The sequence below is a fragment of the Paroedura picta genome, chromosome 1, assembly GCF_049243985.1.
Source record: "Paroedura picta isolate Pp20150507F chromosome 1, Ppicta_v3.0, whole genome shotgun sequence".
Lineage (NCBI taxonomy): Eukaryota > Metazoa > Chordata > Lepidosauria > Squamata > Gekkonidae > Paroedura > Paroedura picta.
The window spans coordinates 202168207-202188522 of NC_135369.1; the positions used below are offsets into that span (position 1 = coordinate 202168207).

General features: G+C 46.6%; 1 protein-coding gene across 4 annotated transcripts in view; it reads right to left on the reverse strand.

The window, feature by feature from the left end:
• Positions 1–20316, reverse strand: part of ITSN2 (intersectin 2) — a 115667-nt gene that overhangs the window by 56238 nt on the left and 39113 nt on the right. For all 4 annotated transcript variants that reach the window (XM_077316940.1, XM_077316957.1, XM_077316949.1 and 1 more), the window contains exons 6-16: positions 19016–19213; positions 18224–18320; positions 17485–17627; positions 15147–15210; positions 13540–13677; positions 12929–13014; positions 10837–11099; positions 8137–8286; positions 4723–4863; positions 2905–2992; positions 1681–1820 (exon numbers count right to left, since the gene is read on the reverse strand). In XM_077316940.1, coding sequence (XP_077173055.1) covers positions 1681–1820; positions 2905–2992; positions 4723–4863; positions 8137–8286; positions 10837–11099; positions 12929–13014; positions 13540–13677; positions 15147–15210; positions 17485–17627; positions 18224–18320; positions 19016–19213 — 1508 coding nt within the window. The remainder of the gene's footprint in view (positions 1–1680; positions 1821–2904; positions 2993–4722; positions 4864–8136; positions 8287–10836; positions 11100–12928; positions 13015–13539; positions 13678–15146; positions 15211–17484; positions 17628–18223; positions 18321–19015; positions 19214–20316) is intronic.

The window sequence follows — 20316 nt, forward strand, 5'->3', positions numbered from 1 at the left end:
TATGAGATGGCCAAAGTATTTGAGTTTCATCTTCAGGGTCTGGCCTTCTAAGGAGCAGGCAGGGCTGATCTCCTCTAGGACTGAATTACACCCAATAGCAGTATGGTATTCAGATCTAGGATTATTATGGAAATCCCCATTTTTTGTCGGGGGGGGGGGGAAGGTTGTCTAATAGATCCAAGAAGAAAAATACCATAAAAAAAGAAACAGCCCGACCTACAGCATGGTTTAAACCACACTCTAAGGGGAATTGGCCGTAGGATCTGCAGGTGGCAGGGATGTCTCTCTGTGTCACACGCAGACCTGGCTGGCAGGGCTTCTCCCATGGCACAGTTGAAACCATGCTGGCTGGAAGGACGTCTCCTGCATCATGGTTTAAACGGAGCCGTAAGAGGAGCTAGCCCTGGCAGAGGTGGCCCAGAACTCTCAGCCCCTGCCTCCCCAGCTGATCTTCAGAACAGTTGAATATACCTAAATAATTTTGGCTTTGTTTGGGCTCACCTATATTGGTAGCCAATCAGATTTTCTAGTTTGTATTTGGTTTAAATAGTACCTGGAAAATACCGGCAAGGTATTTTCCAGGTACGTTTTCCTCTCAGTTTATGCCGAATGCACACCCCTAATTTGAAGAATGCACCAAATTTTCTTCTCCCACCTTATTGTTGTAGATAGCATCTAAGCATCTATGTTGTAGATAGACAATCTAAGCACCTATGAAGCAGTCATATAGCAGGAGTCCCCAGCCTTTTTGAGTCTTGGGCACATTTGGAATTCTGACACTGCATGGCCCACACAGCCACAGACTGACGGCTGCAAATTGTCAGAGCTTAACTTCAGTAACACAGTGTAGATCAGGGGTGGGCAAACTGTGGCTTTCCAGATGCCCATGGACTAGTACCATGAGCCCCTGCCAGCATGCAGAGATAATTGTAACTGTAGTCCATGGACATCTGAAGAGCCACAGTTTGGACGCCCCTGGTGCAGACTCCTGTGGAGGCAGCTGCTGCCCAAGCAACATTTTTTAAAAAATCTGCACTGCAAATCAAATCTCTAACAGTCAATCAGATGCCTTGCTGAGCCAAAGCTCTACCTGGCCCCATTCACTTCCCTAAAGCATTTTGTGGGTGCTAAAACAGATATTTGCAGGCCCCTGGTGCCCAGGGACACCCTGTTGGGGACTCCTGTCATACAACATTAATAGTTTACAACACTACTGCTGCAAGCTAGAAAGAATTATCCAGAGCAAGAGCTGTCTTGTTGTTTGTTGCGTGGCAAAAAAGCAAGCAGAAATAGCTGGCCACCCTGTCTCTTTACACTATGCGGTTAGCTTTTATTAGTAACACAAATATTAAAAAGACTATTTTGCATGTCTTCATGGTGATACAGAGTTGAGGAACTTAAGACCCGCGATGGAAAGGGCTTCAGTTTCTTGATCTGCCCCTGTATGGGAGAGGGGGGAGGACCTAGAAACTAGAAAATGTTGACATCAGAAACTCTAACTTTTTGCATATTATGGACACTGAGCAACAGATGACGGGTTCAGACAGAAAATCAGAGTGAGGAACAAAAACCTTTTCAAGGAGAGACGTCCAACGCAACCAGGTAGAGTGGCTGCCCTTTTACTGCAGGAGGTCAGCCAGCAATCTGGCTCAGAGTTAAAAGGTGACCACAAAGTTGTACCTTGAGCTGGGCATTAAATGTGTCCATTTCAGAGAGCTTGCAAGCCGTTTCTTTCTCAAGCGCATCTAGCTGTTCCCTCAGTCTTTGGCACAGCCCCTCCTTTTCCGAGGACTTCTTATGCAGCGAGTTAAGTTCTGCATCTGTAGAAGAAAGATCAAACGCTAACCTCTGCCAACAAAATTCCCTGCTTTATCTTCCCCCCTTCATTTCCACGGCCATGAAGATTCATAGCATTCTGTAGGCCAAACGGCCAAGAAATCTCTCTCCTCAAGTTTTAAAGACCTGTCTGAATAACAGAAGCTGTTCCCTGGTGTTTATTTTTACACAAAATTAATTCACTGGCAGTCTTCAAGCAAAGGTTGGATACACACTTTTCTTGGATGCTTTAGGATGTTTAGGGCTGATCCTGCATTGAGCAGGGGGTTGGACTAGATGGCCTGTATGGCCCCTTCCAACTCTATGATTCTATGATTCTATGATTCGTTCCTCACCTCACAAGTCCTAAACTTGATTAATCCCTGACCATTTCCCTTCAGTGTTAAATAAAACCAGTTTTGTTATTTTTTAACATCAACCTCTATTACCAAGCCAGGACAAAACGAAATATTTCAATCTCATTCTTCAGTTTCCTAGGCTAGGTTAAGCATCTCACCGAATACGTTCAAATGGCTGGTTGGGACAGTCATAGAAAAATGAAGAAGAAGAGGAAAAAGGACCGCTCAACTAAGAACAATATAAAGGAAAATCCTGTGAGGGAGGGCGAAATCATCACAGAGTCAGAGGCCTTTCCTAATACACCACCTGTTTGCTGTCGACATTATGGTTGGAACCTGGGACCTTCTGCATGTCCAGCAGATGCTCTACCACTGAGCCATGTAAGCTTGCAGATTTTCTACATTCTGAGGAAATCCTTTCTTTGCCATACAAGCCAGCCAGCCCATTTCCCATGTTGCCCTTTTAGACTTCCTCTCCCCACCAGCCTCTGTCCCCTTCTTAGGCTTATCCCTTCCTCCTAGGCTTGCGCGCTTTGGCCACTTTGGCAATCACAGAAGCGCAAGGTGGCCAGTGCTGCAGTGCGGATGGGGGGGGGGGGCGCCGGCTGGTGCAGAGCTCTGCGTCTCCATGCGGGTGCTGGCTGGTGCACTACTGGATCTTTTATAGTTCTTCGTTCCTCAGGGAGCAAGAATCCGAGAAGGTACTTACTAGGTACTTTAAGGTACTTACTAGGAGAATTGCCCAGCTGCGCATGGTTTATCCTCTCACTGAGCTGCTGTTTTTCTGGAACCAGGAGAAGCAGCCTGTTCTGATACTCCTGCCAAAAAGAGAGGTGTCTTTTAAAGGAAGATGTGGCATTGGCTGTAAAATGCTTAAAATGGGCCCAGCCAATTTATTTTAGGCTAGAATTTAAGCCCGCTGTAGCCAAAATTCAGCGGACACTAGCGGGCAGTGGGGTGGGTGTGGGAGGCCCCCCCCGGCCTCCCCCCCCCCGAGTCCCCGGCTTCAGCGCGGGCCTGCTCCGAGCCCTGTGCTGAAGCCTCCCCCGGCCGCCCCCCTCCTCCCTGAGTCCAGGACGTCTGGGACAGGCCAAAGGGCCAATTATCCGAGACTCGCCACGCCCCTTTCTCCGCCCACTTATCCATTACTGCTTTATTTTTACCGCTCCCGCGGAGCGGTTTACAGATGACAACTGTGATAACTGCTCCACCTCACAATATGACAGTGGGCATGTGTGTAAACAATGTTTTCCAAGTGCTCCATAAAAATGTAGTCCAACATAAAAACAGAATACAACTGACACACCTGAAACATGTTTTGCACAGAATTAGTCTGCCAGGGATGATTTTCAGCTATTTTGAAGATATTATTCCTGACTTCTGTACATTTTGTCCTCACCTAGCTGGCCAGACCCCATCAGATCCAGGGAAGCTAAGCAGGGCTTGCCCTGGTTAGGCTTGGATGGGAGACCACCAAGAAAGTCTCTGGTTGGTAAGCAGAGGGAGGCAATGGTGAATCATCTCTGTTCGTCTCTTGCCTTGAAAATCCTGAGGCTGCCAAGAACTGGTTGTGACTTTACAGGCGCAACTTTCTTAATACTATGGAATCCTATTAAAATTCCAGAGAACTTGGTTGGACACGGAAACATTTATATTAGATTGTCTTTCTGGATTTGTTTCTCTCAAAAGTCTGCTTAGGAAAATAATTCAATCAATATCCTCCGCATCAATCTATTTAATTTTGCAAGGTCATTTGCTATGTTCTGTGTTAAAGTCAGTCTTTTGTATTTGCAAAAAAATTCTAGCTTGGGCATCGGGTTTCAGTGTATATCACCTATGTCCATCCATGTTGTGGTTTTCTTTCAGTTTTATGCCATTAAAGTTAATCAATATCTACAAGGTCACTTGTAGCAATACAAAAAGTACAGTCAGTTTAACTTAGTACATAACATTCAAACAATATACTTACTGCAGGGGTGTGTGAGTACAAGAGGAAAATTACTGGTATGGAATATAAGAAGAACCCTACAGGGTCAGACCACTGATCCAGCATCTTGTCTCACAAAGTGGCCAGCCAGTTCCTCTGAAGGGCCAGCAACAGGGCAAGGAGGCAGAGGCCTTCCTACGAACATCAGAACAGCCTTGCTGGATCAGGCCAGTGGTCCATCTAATCCAGCATCTTGTCTCACAGTGGCCAACCAGTTCCTCTGGAAGGCCAGCAACAGCACAGAGAGGTTGAGGCCTTCCTAAGAACATAAGAAGAGCCTTCCTGGATCAGACCAGTAGTCCATTTAGTGCAGTATCTAGTCTCACACAATGGCCAGCTAGTTCCTCTGGGCCCTCCCTTGATGTTGGCTCCTGGCTCTTGGATTCAGAGGTAGAGTGTCTCAGAACGTGGAGGTTCCCATGTGCAGAGGCTCCCTATGAAGCAATGCCTTCCACTTGCCGGCAATCGATAAAAAAATCTAATTCAACAGAGGTAATCACTTTCCCCATTTTGTCCCTCATTTGTCGGAACTCACAGAACCATCTGCTTCTTCAGACATACCTGAAGCTGTTGCTGCAGCTGCTTGATCTCCATAATTCCCAAGTCACATTTCTTGTCCAGAACACCCAGCTCATTCTTCTGGATTTGTTTTCTGTTTTGAACATCTTGCAATCGTCCCGAGATCTGCTGGTGCTTGTCATTCTGTAGTGTGTGTGTGGGGGGGAGGGAGACATATTTCTTCTAATCACGTTAAAGCATTTCTCCAATACATTTTAGACAATCACTGCCTCAATCTCCACTACATTCCTTAAATGTCACATCAAGTCTCCTGACTATCCAGCACCTTCTATAGTAAGTTCAAAGGAAACAAACGAGTAAAAGAAACAAACTGTTAAATAACTCCTGGCAAGTGCAGAAAACCAAAAACTCTCCAGCAAACGAAAGCCAGCCTTTGACCAGGGTGTAAACTGCACAGAGCTTTTATTCCAACCCCAGATCGATTCAGTCCCTGCTCTCTACACAGAATGCAATTTCCGTTTGGATTTTGGGTGATTTTAATTTTCCCTCTGCAGCAAGAAGGATTGAACCCTAACCCTAACCCTAACCCTTTATTGTGCGATATCTCAGACTGCTTTTAATCCTGAATATCCAGCTTGGGAAAGAAAGCTCCGTGGTAGAGAACCTCTGATAGGCTACACCTGGTCATGTGACACGCTTGCCTTAAAGGAAAAGCCCCTAATTTCTCTCAACTTCTGTCGGTCCTGGATTTTTCCTCCCTCCTCTGCCTTTTTCGATCCTCTCCCCCTCCCCTCCAAGAAAAGAAAGAGGCTCCCTGCCTGGCTCCTCTCCCCCCCCCTTCAAGAAAAGAAAGAAAGAGGCTTGGCTCCCCCCCCCCATCTTCTGAGCCTCCCTAACCACGTGCAGAAGACTTTCCTGTTTCAATGGAGAGGGGGGGGGGGGAGAGAGGAAGACCCAAGTTAAAAGCAATCTGAATTCAACAGGATTTACAATGGAATAAAGAAAGTGCAGACTCTGCCCTGGCTGCAAAAATGTGGAGGAGTTGAGTACGGACTTCATAAGGAAGCAGAGAGGAATTTTTCTTTAGATTCCCCTTTTCTTCATTTGCAGAGTCAGGGAAAGAATAGGGCAGGGGTGGGCAAACTGTGGCTCTCCAGATGGACTATGATTCCCACAAGTCCCTGCCAGCACAGCATGGGAATCATAGGCAATGGACATCTGGAGAGCCACAGTTTGCCCACCCCTGCCATAAGGAAGTATGCCTGGCCTCGACCAGGGCCAGGGCCTTTTCGGTCCTGGCCCCAACCTGGTGGAATGAGCTCCCGGGAGAGCTGCGGGCCCTGCGGGATCTTTCAACGTTCTGCAGGGCCTGCAAGACGGAGCTCTTCCGCCAGGTTTATGGTTGAGGCCGGGGCTAATAATATAGATCTATGCCCCCCCCGGGGGACTCGGGTTCCGGACCCGAAGCAAAACATCATCAGGACCTCCTCTCCACCCGCTAGTAGTAGGGGGGGGGGGAGTTGAGCTGCCGTTCTTGCCATGCTGGTAATACTGGTAACGTTATTATTGTTTTAATGGGGTTTTAAAGGGGATTTTGGGATACTGTTACCCGCCACGAGCCGCAAGGGAGTGGCGGGAAATAAATCTAATAATAATAATAATAATAATAATAATAATAATAATAATAATAATGATGATGATGATGATGATGATGATGTATGGCCATTTAGCTTTAAGACAGTCTATATATACACTAGGAGAAAGGCAAAGAGAAAGTTCTTCATTTCAAATGGGAGCCTATTTCCAGAATGGAAAAGATCGGATCTGGATCACTTCTCTGCACTCTACTAGGCATGCCTGCTCTCCATGAAACACTGCTTTAATAACACTGCTGGGATTCAGGGACCCATGGGAACAGTGTTGACCATAATTCAAGACTCTGCATACTGTGAGTAAAACACTGTCTTCCACTTGCCTCATCTCAAAATGGGGGGTGGGGGGGAAGAAACAAAAGTATATAAGAATTATTGTTATTTATTTCATTTATATGCCTTATTTCCCTATGGTTCAGGGTGACTTACGGGTCTACAATACCCACATGCAAGTAATATAAGTGGAATAGAAGTTAAAACAACATTACACTTACAATAATAATATAATTGTTGGGGTATTTCCAATTTCTAGGCCTAAGGGATGGGGAATGGTGTGCCAGGTCCACATTTTGCTCTGCAAAAAAATTTCTGCAGGGCAATGTCAGAGAAAGGTTGTTAATTCTAGCCCCATCACCGTCATATCTCCAGATGGACTGAAGATTAGAAAGGGCGTGGGGGCATTCCCATCTCTCCCACCCTTTCACTTAAACTATCTTCTCCCACCACTATATTTCCCTCACCCGCCCTGATAACAGGCAACCCCAGTCCCTGGCTGGCCTCCCTCGGTTCCTGCCTTACTCCCAATCCCACTCAACCCCACAGCAATATAATACAAGTCTCAGTTCCCTCTCCCACCTCCAGATAGTAAACCATGTGCTATTGGCCATTTGATTGATTCCCCCATTCCCCCCGCTATTTGTGGGGGGTCTATGAGGGGGAGAGTTTTCAGGAGAAAAACTGTTTCCCCCCAAATCTCCTCCCTCATCCAGGGCCTTCACATCTCTGCCTTTGAATGGATGGGCATCCTAGTTGCACAAAATGTACACCTTTCTCACAGTCATTCTGGCTGAACTTCTGAGGAGAGGGAAGAGCGATTACAGATTTTACCAGCTACCCGCTGAGGTCAGTCTGGCACTGACGGAAATTAACAGAAAAAGAAATATACCAGGAGAAAAAAGTTGCTATGTGGACAAAACATGGCGTTGTAACCCGCCACGAGCCATCCTCAGGAGTGGCGGGGAATAAATAAAAAATACATAAAACAGAGTTATCTTGACAAGAATCGAAGTTCACATCTCTAACGCAGGGGTGGCCAAATGGTGGCTCTCCAGATGCCCATGGACTACAATTCCCAGGAAGGGGCTCATGGGAATTGTAGTCCATGGGTATCTGGAGAACCACAGTTTGGCCACCCTTGCTAACATCTGAGAAAATGTCCCAACCATTACAAGGTGCTCCTCACCAATGTACAGAGATGCCAGCTACAGGTTGGGAAATACCTGGATATTTTGGGGGTGGAGCCTGGGAAAGGCAGGAGCCTCAGTGCAGTATAATGCCAGAGTCTGCCTTCCAAAGCAGCCATTTCCTCCAGGGAACTGATCTCTGCAGTCTGGGAATTAACTGTAATGCTGGGAAATCTCTAGTTGGGTTGTGCTCCACGTGGTCCAAATCGGCTGCTCCGGGCCGCTGCAGCCCAGCGCCTCATCGCGGGGGGGGGGGGGGGGTTGTGTGTGTGCATAACCCCCCCTTCTCTAGGCCTCAAGTGGAGGTTGGTAACCTTATCGATGTAACGCAACAAACTCACCAGTGCATCAAGTTCAAGATTAAGGCTCTTTTTCTTGGAGGTCAGCTTAACAATTTCTTCTTGTTCTCGATTACGCTGGTTAAGAAGATCCTGACGCCGAATTCGTTCCCATTCCAGACGCCGCTGGCGCTCCAGTTCTTGTTTTGCTGCCTGAAGATTTTTTTAAAAAAGAACCAAAACCAAAACAAATTTCAATGCTTAACTTCTGACTCTTGGGCGCAGTGATTTACATGTGGAGTTGTATTACATTTATGATATTGCTCCATAAAATGTTATAAACGCAAAGAAACTCTTGTACTTACCAATGTCGCTGCGTTTAATAAAAAGATAGTTGTGTTGCTCACTAGTTCACTGTGTAAATATTTATGATTATTATTAGTTCAATTTACTGGCTGCCCCTTCCCTAAAACTTCTTAATCTAAAAACCCTCTTGAGTGCTCCTTAGGTCCAAATAGTTCCAGCACTGAATTTGTCCAGATGTCTAAATGGGTTTGTGGGTCAAGTTTGTTTGTTTGTTTATTTATTTATATACCACCCTCCCCAAAGGCTCAGGGCGGTTTACATGAAACAACAAAATAGCACAGGTAACATCATTCAATTAACAGTAAGGTGGTAACAACAACAATAACATTTACATAATAACAATAACAACAATAACATTAAAGGAAGGTGAAACTGCAAGAGCTCAACTCGTACTGAGACCCAGGGGTCTCAGTTATTATAGTTGTAACCCATACTGGCTTTGCTGTAAGCAGAAGCTATCACACTTTGAAAAATACTGAAGATCTGCCTGTTTCAATCATAGCATTTCAGCGGTAGCCAGGTCCTCTCTTCTCCACTCTGCCTTTCAGAGGGGGGAGGGAATATACTCTAATTTTGTGCCTGTTAGACCAATGAGCAAATGTCGCCAGAATCAGGATCAGACCTTAATTGGCATATAAAAAGAGAAAAAAACTCTATCATAATGTGTTAATTGTTCTACAATTGGGAGACCTCATAGCCAGCTGCAGAAACTTGGCAACCGATTTAATTACTAGAGGGTTTTTACTTGCTAGCAAGGAGGTGATCTTGGCCTCATCACCAAATCTGTGTCGTTTAGAAAGAAGCAGTCTGATGAGCTGCCCGCAAACAGTGGACAATAGAAATAAGAAATAATAGAAACAAGATGGTTTCAATGCAGGCTTTCAGAATGTTTTCGAGAACAGCAGAGGGGAGAGCATTAAATTTGGCCTCTCATCCAAAAAAGGACCGTGTGTCAATGTCCCCAAATGAGAGCAAAGAATAGAACAGGAGGGTAAGGGCCAATAGGATACCTGTGCTTAACTACGCAAAAAGTAGACATGTTGAAGAGGGGGCCAGCTTGTTTGCTGCAATATCAATATTTATTTACGGTCATTCAGACCAAAATTCAAATACATGTAATTAAAAACTAAAACAATTAAAAAAGAGAAAAAAAAACAGTAGTAATACTATAAATTTTTTAAAAGGTCTGACATCAGACCTTTAGATTCAATATTTAAATGTTAGATTCAATATTTAAAACATACTTTAAGTTGCCAGTGACAATTGGCTCTTTGTACTTTTGAAATTGGATCAGAGAGAAATTTTCAGATCCACATACATAGTACACAATATCATGGCGGCAGTGCAAAATTTAGTTTTGCAGAGTTATTTTCCTATCTTCGTCTTGAAGCAGCACCTTGATTTTCTCCTTTGGGGAAGTTCTTGGGTTGGTGTTCAAAATTGGCTGAATAAAGTCGCATCATAAATGGGGCAGAACAGAAACACATGTTCATCTGACTCTATCCATCCACTGGCACAAGGACAGAATCTCTGAGCAAGGTTTGTTTTTTTTTTGTAACGTCCCTCCAGCACAGCTTTGGGTAGAGCTGAACATCTTGCTTGGGCAAAGGCCCTTCTATGGGTGTTAAGTTCTAGATCTAACAGATATGGGGCTGCTTGTTTGCTGCAGTTTTAGAGACAAAGCAATGGGTTCAAATTATGGGAAAGGAGGTTTCACTTAAATATTAAAAAGCATTTTCTTATGGCGAGGGATCGTAGATGAATATGCTGCCTCGGAGGGTGGGGGAGTCTCCTTTGTTGGAAGTTTTGAGGGGGGAGACCGGGCGGGCACGTCAGGAGTGTGTGTGTTTTTAAGTCCCTGAGAAGATGGGGGGCTGGACTGGATGGCACTCTGCAGCTCTTTTACCACAGTTTATTTTATTTATTTATTTAACATTTATATACCGCTCTCCCCTGAGGCTCAGGGCAGTTTACATAGAATTTAGTGGAACACAACAGGACAAAAACCCAGTGGCTATAAGTAACAGTAACAGTCGACTAAAAAACCCCAGTAATTAAAATAGAACAATGGAGCAGAAGTGAACAGTAGCGACTACAGCAGGCTGACGGCCCATGGTTGGATGGTCCAGGCGATGATTTTCATGGGAGGGAGGCTGGGGGCCTGAGGAAGGTCATTGTTCTGGTCAACCTCAACCAAATGCCTCTCTGTTCCCTTCCTCCTGGATTACCCCAGGTCCAGCTGGGAACAAGAAGTCCCCACCCCCTCCACAGGAAACGGTGGACTAATTCTGGGGAAAAGCCGCCCCCCTCTCCAGATACTTGCTTTCTGGCGAGGCCGATTAGCATACAAAGGGAGTTGAGCAAGGGATTAGCAGTTCTAACTGCGGAGAGACCCACCTCTCGCCTTTCGATTTCTTTCCTCCTCTCTTCCTCCCGCTGCCTTTCCATCTCCCACTGCCTCTCCCGCTGCCTCTCCAGTTCCAGCTGCCTCTTCCGCTCTTGCTCCTGCTGCTCCCGCTCCCTCCGCTCCTTTTCTTCTCTTTCCTTCTGAGCTTTGCGTTCCGCCTCTCGCTGCTGCTGCTCCAAGAGCACCTGGCGACGCTTCTCCAGTTCCATGTTGCCTCGCTCGTAGTTGGCTTTCCTCTTATCCTCAAAAGTAACTAGAATAAAGAACAGTGAGTGGCACCGGCTTAGGAGCCTTTCGTAGGATCATCTTCCCAAACTAGCTCGTTATGTCGGCGTAAGCAGATCCAACATCGTGGAGGGTCAGTTGAAGAGCAAAGCCTGCCATGCATGGAAATGTTGTGTCTGAAGAAGATCGTAACCAGCTACTTGTCAAACGTGTATGATGGAAATGGATGATGAAATGTAGGGAACAAGAATTTGTAACAAATAATATCAATCTGAGAACTACAAGGAAGAATGTGGAGCAGAGTGGTAAGGCAGCAGACATGCAGTCTGAAAGCTCTGCCCATGAGGCTGGGAGTTCGATCCCAGCAGCCGGCTCAAGGTTGACTCAGCCTTCCATCCTTCCGAGGTCGGTAAAATGAGTACCCAGCTTGCTGGGGGGTAAACAGTAATGACTGGGGAAGGCACTGGCAAACCACCCCATATTGAGTCTGCCATGAAAACGCTAGAGGGCGTCACCCCAAGGGTCAGACATGACCCGGTGCTTGCACAGGGGATACCTTTACCTACCTTTATGCTTCTATATGTTATTGTACAGCTGTGAGTATGCAGATTGTAATTCCTGAGTGCCATGCTACAAGCACCATGAAATAGAGCACTGTGGTGGCAAGAGAAGGAGCTTTCAAAAGCAGATGGCTTGTCAAAGGAATGCAAACCAGGGGGACATTCATTATAAAATCTGATTTGTTTTCAAGACTCAAGATCTCTACGCACCCTGCCTGCCTCTCAGGTCCAATATCCACAGCCACTTTGCCTTCTGCCTGCATCTTTACTGCTGCCCCCACTGTGCAACATTCCTTCCCCTCTGATACTGTCAGCACCAGGAATCCCCGTCTTTTTGAGCATGGGGGCACCTTTGGAATTCAGACACAGGACGGTGGGCAAATCACAAAATGATCACCATGGGTTGGGGAGCTCCCCCCTCCTGCGGTGGTAGTCCAAGTGAAATCCCAACATCTCATAGCCCCCCCCCCACTAACGATGCCCCCTGACTGTAGTCTAGCTGTGGAAGATCTGACAATGCCCCAACCCAGCCCTGCTAGTGTCGGTGCTGTTGCTGGCACTAGCTTCAATTGTCGCTTCAATTTAATTTTAAATGTTACATTTTTTAAAATTTTCATTCATGGTTAAATATTTTATTATTACGATGTTTTTAACAAGAGGTAGACCGCCCTGAGCCGGCTTGCTGGTAGGGCGGTATAGAAATGTAATAAATGTTTAAAAATAAACAAAAGGAGGAATTTCAAAACTACACACTGAGAAAAAAGGAATGTGGGAGAGCCCATCAGATTTCCACTGGCCAATCAGAAACTCTACTGGGCAAGAACTCGACCTGGCCCCACCCACTGCATAACATACCTGGGGGGGGGGCACCATGAATTCCATGAATAAGGTCAGCACACAACCGCTGTTCTAAAGCAGGGGTAGTCAACCTGTGGTCCTCCAGGTGTCCATGGACTACAATTCCTATGAGCCCCTGCCAGCAAATGCTGACTACCCATATTCTAGATCAGGGATCCTCAACCTGTGGTCCTCCAGATGTTCATGGACTGCAATTCCCATGAGCCCCTGCCAGCATTTGCTGGCAGGGGCTCATGGGAATTGTAGTCCATGAACATCTGGAGGACCACAGGTTGAGGATCCCTGTTCTAAAGAACACACAAACTGAAGGCCCCGTGGCCCAGTGATACAGCATGCATTTTTTATCAAACCAAACTGAGTTCTAACACACACACACGTGTCAAACCAGAAGTATAGTCCAGTGCCTCCCCTGCCCCTCCCCACAACATAAAACAGTTACCTGGAAATGTTTTGGGGGGTTCCTCATCTTGTATTCTCTGGTACGTTGGCAGAGTACCATTTGTATTTTCAACATACTTCCCACTTCTAGAAGGAGGAAACAATATTTAAAAAAAAAACCCTTTTAGGTCATTTGATATTTATTATAGGATCTGTAACTGGTAAACTGGCAAAGATAGCTTTAAAAGGGGATTAGACAGTTTCAAGGAGGAGAAATGTATCAGTGGCCACTAGGCATGGTGAATAAAGGGAACTTTCACACTTGGGAGGTTGTACATTAGGAGACAACATCAGGGAAGTTCTCGTCCTCTATGCTCTGTTGTTGACCCTCCAGAGGGACTGGCTGGCCACTGTGTGAGGCAGGAAGCTGGACTGGATGGACCCTCACTGGTCTGATGCAGCAAGGCTCTTCTGATTTTCTTGGGAAGGCCTCGGCCTCTTGTTGGCCCTCCAGAGGAACTGGCTGGCCACTGCTTGAGGCAGGATGCTGGAGTAGATGGACCAAACAGGGCTCTTCTGACGTTCTCAGGAAGGCCTTGGCCTCTATTATGCCCTGTTGCTGGTCCTCCAGAGGAATTGGCTCTTCTTATGTCCTTAACTTACGTTACTCACCTGAAGGAAGGCGGCACAAGCTCAGGAGGCAGAGTTAATGGAAGGGGCTGGCCAGCTCTGGCCACATCGGTCAAATGCATAGCTAGTATGAATTCTTCTGCCTTCAGCTGTCCATCCCCATCGACGTCTGCAAGTGACCTTCAAGCGACAGAAGAAATGTATTAACTGATGGAATAAAGAATGGCAATTCTATTGATTCAGAATATATAAATATAGATGGACCATATTTGTCAAAGGAAAGCTTTGAACATCAAAAAATATGGGGTTATAAGCCTCAAAGCATGTTCACACACACCAATACCCCATTTTTCACTACCCAAAAGTGTCTCAAAGCAGCTCACAATCGGCTTTCCCCTCTCCCCAGAACATACACCCTGTGACGTAGGTGGGGCTGAGAGAGCTCTGAGAGAACTGGGACTGGCTCAAGGTCACCCATTTGGCTGCATGTGGAGGAGGAGTGGAGAATCAACCCCGTTTCCCCTGATTAGAGTCCACCGCTCTTCGTCTCCCCTTCCCACGCTTTCCAAGTCCATCATTCGCCGTTTTGGAAGGGGGGAATGGGTCGTATCGCCTGATACATGTTTAAACACTCATTTGGGAAACCCTCCCAGGGTCTTCCCGAAACCCTGGTTGAGAAAGCCTGCTGTAAATGAAGGAAATAAAGGACTAAATAAAACTTGTCTCTTCACATTCATCAATGCTTGCTAAGGTTTCCAAATAAAGCACCAAGGTACGATCAATATATGAACACAGGATGCTGCTGCCTTATACTGAATCCGATCATTCGTCCATCAGATGGAACAGTTGGTTCTATCAACTCAGGCTAGCAGTGGCTCTCCGGCATCTCAGGAGGAAGTTCTCTGACATCTCCTGGCTCCTGATCCTTCTTACTGGAGTTTAACATATGGCACGTGTGTAATATACCCAAAACAAGAACCCGTTTGGGCTCTAAGCATCAGCATGGAATAAAGTTCATGCAGAGAAGCGTGCGTCTTGAAGTGTCTTCTTTCTTTTATTCTGACAAACCTTGTGAAAGACAGAGTGGCCGGAATGGGTCTCTGTTTCCAATTCTTCTTTGGACAAGGTCTAGTGCTGTAAGTTGGGTTGGGTGCTTTGGTGGCCGAAGTAGCCGGTCTCTCCCAGCGCAGCCAGCGCCGTGCTGCAGGGGTGGGGAGGGAAGGGCGTCAGCGCGCCGGTGGGCGCACACACGCAGGTGTCTGTGTGCGCGCGCCTGCCGGTGTGCTGATGCCCGCGACTCCCCTCTCCCCCCTGTGGCACGGTGCTGGCTACACCGGGAGAGACCGGCTGCTTCGGGTGCCGAAGCGCCCAACCCTAGTTGTAAGTTGTTCCCCAAAAGGAATCTTTACCAATAGTACGCAACCTTGGGAGTCTGACTTGCTGCAGCATACATCTATGCTGAGGTGGGTAGCCAGTTCATGACCTTGATATTCCTTGGAGGTCACCCTTCCCAGTGCTAGCCAGGGCCGACCCTGCTTAGCTGACGAGATCCGATGGGATCGGACTTGCCTGGCTACCCAGGTCAGGTAACGTAGGACTTTTTGCATTGCGGGAGCTCTACCACTGAGCCAAATCATTAGCGCACTTACCAGATGGTGGCTAACTGAGTCTGAGAAAGATTTGATTGCAGGAGGACATTTTTGGCTTGGAAACCTTAAGAGACAAAGATGAACATTTACCAAGTTATTTCACCCAGTAGGTTTGTTAAAACACTGTAACAAGGCAGGACTCAGAGAAACAGGATGAACTTCACCTGATCCTTGCATTATGATTATGGGAGCACTACATACATTTGAGAAGGGTGGGAGTTTCATAATCAGGAACCACCAGAGAAAAGAAATTTTCCTCAATGATCGCCTGCCTCACCTCTGAGGGTGAGAGGACTGTGATTTCAGTTGCTGGACAGCTTAGCATGGCCTCAGGAGGTTCAGGGCTTTACACATCAATGCCAGCACTTTGCGACTGAGCTTGGAAAGGAAGCAGAAACCCATGAAGTTCCTTCAAGATCAGGACAGCACACTGCCAGTGGCTAGCACCAATCTGGCTGCCATATTTTTGTTGTTGTTATTAGGTGCGAAGTCGTGTCCGACCCATTGCGACCCCACGGACAATGATCCTCCAGGCCTTCCTGTCCTCTACCATTCCCCGGAGTCCATTTAAGTTTGCACCCACTGCTTCAGTGACTCCATCCAGCCACCTCATTCTCTGTTCTCCCCTTCTTCCTTTGCCCTCAGTCGCTCCCAGCATTAGGCTCTTCTCCAGGGAGTCCTTCCTTCTCATGAGGTGGCCAAAGTATTTGAGTTTCATCTTCAGGATCTGGCCTTCTAAGGAGCAGTCAGGGCTGATCTCCTCTAGGACTGACCGGTTTGTTCGCCTTGCAGTCCAAGGGACTCACAAGAGTCTCCTCCAGAACCAGAGTTCAAAAGCCTCAATTCTTTGACATTTGGCCTTCCTTATGGTCCAACTTTCGCAGCCATACATTGCAACTGGGAAGACCATAGCCTTGACTAGATGCATTTTCATTGGCAGGGTGATGTCCCTGCTTTTTAGGATGCTGTCTAGAATTGCCATAGCTTTCCTCCCCAGGAGCAAGCGTCTTTTAATTTCTTTGCTGCAGTCCCCATCTGCAGTGATCTCGGAGCCCAGGAAAATAAAATCTGTCACTGCCTCTATATTAATTAATTAATTATATTTATATACCGCCCACCCTGGAGGCTCAGGATAGTTTACATAACAAACAATACATGAAACAATCCATAACATATAAATAACCGTAACATTAATACTAATAACTGATAATTGTAACATTGCAAACAATGCTAACAGTGCAACAGTGCAAACAGGTCATGGAGCAGAGTGCATTGATGGAGTTCTGGGAGGGAGGGAGTAGGGGTCCTACAGATGTTGTTGGTTATGCCTGGTCTCAACCAAATGCCTGGCGGAAGAGCTCCCTTTTTCAGGCCCTGCAGAACTGTTTTAGCTCCGTCAGGGCTCTGATCTCCTCTGGGAGCTCATTCCATCAGGTGGGGGTCAGGACCGAGAAGGCTGTGGCCCTGGTCGAGGCCAGGTGAGCTTCTTTAGGGCCAAGGACCATTAGCTGCTTTGGTGGCAGCGGCCATATTTTTGACCAGATGGGATTTTCCAAGTGAGCCATGTAGAATGCAATTCTATGAATCAAGAGGAGATAGAACCAGGTCATAGATATGAGGGTCAAGAAATTTTGATCTAAAAAGGGGAAATGTGACTTGTTAGCCAGCAGTAACTCGTAAAAAACACTATGTGCTTCTAGTCAACCATAGTGGCACAAACTATTATTATTCTTCTTATTAATAAAAATAAGCCAGTGTTAAGGAAATTTAGGCCTACTAAGATATAATCATTTATTGCTATTATTATTATTGCTATTATTATTATAATTATAATCATAATAATTATTATTATTAAGTTGTGAATCACCCCTCCCCATGGATGGGTTCAAGGCGGTTCACAACTTAAAACATAACTTTTTTGGAGAATTTGTTTTTACACATTTATGAACATCTTCAGAAGTACAAATGTATTTCAATATTACAACGGCAAAGATGCTCTGAACCCTCCACCTCTAAAGATGACTGGAAACGGTCCATTCAGGGGCAATGACTTATTCTGCAACATGCAACCAGCTCCTCAAAGCAGCATTTCCTATTTTTCTATTGTTGAAATCCCACTTAGGACATAAGGCATGATTACAGAGGAGCAATTAGCTTGCAAAACCACAACAAGAATTCTGCAACTGTGTTTTTCAGTGAGACTAACAAAAAGGAAGGTACACAGGAGTCTTCCTTAGAAACTATAAAGAAAAGGTGTAAATTCTTTAAAGAAAGAACTTTCTTTATGCTGCTACATACCCCCCCCCCCCCATTTCTGAACTTTAATTGTAATACAAACCTGACAGGTATCCGCTCATTCCTTTATCAAGGCTATTAAATTTCTGCCGGTATTTTAATCTGGAAGCCTGAGGGACTGCCCAGTCAGAAGATTTAGTCTTTGGTGAATTCCCAGTCAGTGACGTGGTCGAAGAAGAATTTGAACTGCAACAGGAACCATTGAAAAGACAAGCAATTTAGCATAATATAAAATACCGCTAAGATCTAAAGCCCTCTTTTCTTACTGTTTTCAATAGATCACAATTTCTACACGAACAAACCGTTTTCGTTCTTACTAATGACGTTAGCATGTGGTTTTGCGAGAAGCAAGTTAAATGGAGGCGGTCTCCAAAATGGGTGTTTCTCTTGAAAAGTATAAGCCTGTAAGTGGTTTTATACTTTAAAATGGGCTAAAGGGAATGAAAAGCAAAGCAGGATAAAGGGAATGGAAAGCCCCCTCCCCACCGGCAGCAACAGGGCTTTGCAGCCCGCAGGGAGGCTGCAAACTCCCCCCCTGCCCCCGCTCCCTCCCAGCAGTAGCGTACCTGTGGGCCGCCAAGCCCTGTCGCTGCCTCTCTCCTTGTGGGTGACAATGGAGGCCACAGTCACAAGGCTTCTAGCAGGCAAGGAGGGAGGGTGGGAGCTGGAGGGGGAGGGCCAATCAGGGTGGACCTGGACGGACAGGGCCCCGGACAGTCTCCTCCCAGGAGGCTGTTTCCCAAATATATAAGGCAGCGAAATAGTGTTAAGGATGTCCATACCTACTAGATGCTAAATCTATCAGGGACTGCGTCTTCTGGATATTGGTGCCACCAAATCCTCCTGCCATGGGACTGTGTGAACTAGAATGAGGCAAAGCTGAAAACAAACACAAGTAGATAAATGAGTTTAGGGTGACCATATGAATTTTATTAATAGGCCCAACTTTATGTCTGTTTTTGTTGATCCATCATAACTTTCCTTTAACTGCGGATTGGCTGAAGAAAGACTAAATCCCATATTGAGGGGCAAAGGATCACTATCATAAGATTTCCTAAATGAGCCTCGATTAAATTGTCAAGCGTTGACTGGTCCCCGGTGATAAAAAGGTTGGGAACCACTGACCTAGAGGAAGAGGTGATGACAGCATCCAGAAAACAAAACAAATTAACAAAGAAATGGCAGATAAAAAGAAAGAAGTGCTAGTTGCTGGGATAAGGGAAGAAACAAAAAAAGGTATAATTTCCAAATGTGGCTTATCATCGCGCCCCTTCCTTTACCCACAACAGACACCCAGTGAGGTGGGTGAGGCTGAGAAAGCTCAGTGAGAACTGTGACTGGCCCAAGGTCACCCGGCTGGCTGCATGTGGAGGAGGAATCACACCTGGTGCTTTCAGATTCAAGGCCACTGCTCTCAGCCACTATGACCAGCCGGCTCTCAAGCTGGCATTCCGCCTTGGCCATGTCCAGTCGCTGGCACCTGGAGGAGATATCAGTCCATCCTTTTTGGGAGGTGGGGGTGGGACTCAACAGCGGCCGACGTGACCTTTGAAGGAAGAGTTTGTTATACTCACTTCCAGAGTAGGAGACGGGCAATGGCTGCAGGAGGCTGGATATTCCATTTGGCAACGAGGTGGTGCTGGCAGAAGGCACCAAGGGAGCGGAGACAACCAAGGGCGGGATCGATGTCATCGAAGGGAAAGCGATGGGAGCCAGAGGTGCCATTGCAGGGACAGAGGTTGGCATAGAGAGATTTGGCATGCTGCCCATGCCTAGAACAGGAAGCCAAGAGATACCATTTATCAACATTGCACTCTATGTCCGGGAAATCCCGGTGGATTCACGGTCCAAATGAGTTGGGCAAATGAGTTTTAGGTTAATTTTAGGTGAGAACCCCATGCCCGTGCATGGCTTCACACCCACTGAGCATTATTTATACAGCTACTTTTGGATTTCTATGCCGCCCCTCTCCAGAAGGTCTTTGGGCAGCTTACAGTGAAGGAGAACAGTCTCATGCAATAAAAAAACAACTTGGTCTAAAAATTAAATGAATAAAACCGTTTCCAATCCTACAAGCGCTCTGACCATTAAAATCTCCCGGGCCGGATGTTAACCATACGACACAGAGATAGCTGGCCCAAATTAGATGGAAGTAGAATAGCGCAGGTGAAGGGCTGGGTGGAAATTAGTCGGGGGGGGGGGGGACTCTTAGATGGTAAAGTGCTGCCTTGGCCTCAACCAAATGTTGGCGGAAGAGCGCCATTTACAGGCCCTTCAGAACTTCAGGAGTTCTGGAAGGGCCAGGATTAGGGCTATGTACTTTGGAGTCTGAAGCGGCCATTCCAGCCCGAAGCAGACAGTGCTGTGCTGCAGGGGGAAGGAGGGGCGGTGCCAGTGGCAGCACACAAGTCGGCGCACACAGGCTGTGCGTGTGCCGACTGGCGCGCCACCACCAGTGCCGCCCCTTCCCCGCGGCGCTGGCTGCTTCGGGCTGGAACGGCCGCTTCAAATGCCGAAGCGCACAACCTTAGCCAGGATCCTGTTGGCAGCTCATTCCACCAGGGGCTGTATACAGAGAGGCAGTGACTCAGATACACAGGGTACAATACGGTGGGTAACCCAGTATAGACTGCAGGGAGGGAAAAAAGACGGACAGACAGGCAGGTACAGGTAATGTGCTCCAGGGCATCCTATGGACACTTTTTCTGGAGGACAGCTCCCCTGAACTAAGATTTCCCCCTGAGCAGACAAGCACAGGACAGGCTGAAGGTATGCTTCCTAATATATTTTTTTAACTAACCAATGTTGTTTATGTCAGGGGTAGTCCTCCAGATGTTCATGGACTACAATTCCCACAAGCCCCTGCCAGCAAATG